The 3,051-nt window shown below is 45.1% G+C and overlaps 1 protein-coding gene across 1 annotated transcript in view; it reads right to left on the minus strand.

Annotated features, from left to right (window-relative positions):
• Positions 1-3,051, minus strand: part of SMCHD1 (structural maintenance of chromosomes flexible hinge domain containing 1) — a 151,843-nt gene that overhangs the window by 19,744 nt on the left and 129,048 nt on the right. The window contains exons 45-46 of the mRNA XM_005868751.2: positions 1,913-2,022; positions 1,572-1,642 (exon numbers count right to left, since the gene is read on the minus strand). Coding sequence (XP_005868813.1) covers positions 1,572-1,642; positions 1,913-2,022 — 181 coding nt within the window. The remainder of the gene's footprint in view (positions 1-1,571; positions 1,643-1,912; positions 2,023-3,051) is intronic.

Raw genomic sequence — 3,051 nt, forward strand, 5'->3', positions numbered from 1 at the left:
AGTCGGAAACATCGATGAGAGAGAAACATCGATCAGCTGCCTCCTGCACACTCCCCACTGGGGATGTGCCCCCAACCAAGGTACATGCCCTTAACAAGAATCAAACCTGGGACCCTTCAGTCTGCAGGCCGATGCTCTATCCACTGAGCCAAACCACCTTTTTTGACTGCTCATTGGCTAAGCTCCCTGTACACCGCCATTTGCAGTGTTCTTGGTAACTTGGGTTATAAGAATCCAAGAAGGTGATCTAGGGTTTTCCCACCACACTCCTGGAGGAAAAAGCAAAGGTCTGCTGCTGGAGGGACTAAGAAATGTCATATCCTGCCCTAGCTGGTTTGGCTCACTGGATAGAGCCTCGGCCTGCCGACCGCAGGGTCCGGGTTCAATTATGATCAAGGGCATGTACCTAGGTTGCAGGCTCCTCCCTGGCTGGGGCCCAGGTCAGGGCTCATGCAGGAGCCAACCAATCAAAGTGTCCCTCTCACTTTGATGTTTCACTCTGTCTTTCCCTTTCTCTTCCACATTCCTAAAAAATCAATGGAAACATATCCTCAGGTGAGGATCAAAAAAGAAAAGAAAGAAATGTCATATCCTATGAAAGACACATCTTGAAAATGCCTGTTCGGTCGTCCGTTCGGTTGTTTCGGTAAGCCGCAGTCTGGCCTCCCCCTGCGGGAGGCGACCCAGCTGATCAGGGGAAGGCTGAGTGGGGCGACAAGGCCGGCAGGGGGGTTAGTGAGGGACAACCAAACAACTGAACAGCAGGCTGCGTGGGGTGACCAGGCTGGCAGGGGGGACCATGAGGGGTGACCAAGCCACCAGGGGAGGGGGTTAGTTGGGGGCAACCAGGCCAGCAGGGGGTGAGGGACGACCAAACGACTGAGCAGCAGGCTGCATGGGGCGACCAAGCTGGCAGGGGGGTTAGTGAGGGACAACCAAACAACTGAACAGCAGGCTGTGTGGGGTGACCAGGCCGGCAGGGGAGACAGTGAGGGGCAACCAAACAACTGAACAGCAGGCTGTGTGGGGTGACCAGGCTGGCAGGGGATGCAGTTGGTGGCAACCAGGCCAGCAGGGGAGGCAGTGAAGGGCGACCAGGCCAGCAGAGGGGGGCAATGAGGGGCAACTAGGCCAGCAGGGGGGACAGTTGGGGGCGACCAGGCCGCAGGCGTGGCCGTAAGGGGAAACCAAGCTGGCAGGGGGCCTAAACCGGCAGTCGGACATCCCCTGAAGGGTCCCGGATTGGAGAGGGTTCAGGCTGGGCTGAGGAGGACCCCCCGCCCCCATGCATCGGGCCTCTAGTCATCAATAATAGATATCAGTTTTGAGTCTTCGATAATTTCATAGCCCTAAAACATGCATGATTTTAACTTGCATGATGGCCAATTCATTATTTTGCCCAATTTTATGTTGCTTATCGATATGTAGTATTTAAATTGGTTTTGACAAGGTTAATCATTTGCACATTTGTCATAAAATAATTTTTTTGCCATATAGGTCTACAATATATTAAATTTTAAAAATACATAATAGAACTAGAGCTACAAGTTAAAAAAGAATTCAATACATACCTCTCTTCTATAATGATTGGCAGCATCCAAATTATCCAAAATAATGGTGTCTCCTAATAGCATACCAAATACTAAAAAATTCAATAAACAAAATTTTAACTTGACATATTCTTTGATTACATTAAAATATTAATACACATTGAACATTTTTTTAATAAAGAATGATAATTTAGAATTTTATTCAACACTTTCCTATAATTGGAAAAAATTAGAGAATTAAATATTAATAAAATTGTTACTTTTAAACTAAATAAGAACATAAATTCCATAATCAATAATTTATATGTCTGGATCACATATGTAACATCTATATAAAATAAAGTTACCATAATTTCCTTTACCTGTTTCACAATGTTCTATGTTATCTGGAAATGTTAACAAATCTCGGGCAAAGACTGGATCTCCAATGGGTCTAAAATATAATTTTCCATTTCGATAATGAGGCAGAGGTCTGAATGAAAAGAAAAATTTAAAAAGTATTAAACAAAACTCATACAACTTTTAAATTAAAAAATATAAAATATGAAAAACATGAATATATTGCAAATTACTGTAATCACTAAATCAACTCTCCATCCATAAGTAAAACTCCTAAATGATTATTATGTCCTTAGAAATGATATACCATATACAAATATCTACTTAGTTTTATCTGTACTATTACCCTCAATTAGTTTGTCAAGTCAATATAAACTAAGTATTTTTTAGTTTGACAACAAAAGAAAAACAAGCTCTAAAGCTGGCCCTAAATGAGGATGCCAATGATACGACTGTGTCATGGGAGAGGGGCCCTAGAATAGAGGGAAGGGGCAGAGCTAAGACTGAGACACATGAGGGAGGTAGCTCAAAGCCCTGGCTGTCTGTTTTTCCCTCACAGCATACAGAATAAGCAATTGAAGCTCAGAAGTAACAATGAAATTCCAGAGATGGAAGTTGGTTGGGATGTCGAGCCTTTCATCTCCACATAGTATAGCTCCTTCCAAATCTTGAAGGTGGAAGTGCTGGAGGGTAAGGGTGGCTCTAGGAGCTAGTTAATTCAATCTCAATTAGAGGAACAATACCAGGAAGAGAGAAGATAACTAGCTGCTGGAGCAAACATTAGTTCTAAATACCAAATTCACGGCCCCTGTGAGGCTGAGACAGCCCCTGTGAGGCTGAGATGGCTCCTGTGAGATTGTGACGGACCCTGTGAGGCTGAGACGGACCCTGTGAGGCTGAGATGGCCCCTGTGAGGCTGGGACGGCCCCTGAGAGGCTGCGACGGCTCCTGTGAGATTGTGACGGCCCCTGTGAGGCTGAGACGGACCCTGTGAGGCTGAGATGGCCATTGCGAGGCTGCGCCGGCCCCTGGGAAGCTGAGAAAAATACCACTTGATCTCACTCATTTATGGATAATAAAGATCATTATAAACTGATGAACAAAAATAGATACAGAGGCAGAGCAGCATTGAACAGACTGTCAAACTACAGTGGGAAGCCTG

Source organism: Myotis brandtii, unplaced genomic scaffold (genome assembly GCF_000412655.1).
Source record: "Myotis brandtii unplaced genomic scaffold, ASM41265v1 scaffold276, whole genome shotgun sequence".
NCBI lineage: Eukaryota > Metazoa > Chordata > Mammalia > Chiroptera > Vespertilionidae > Myotis > Myotis brandtii.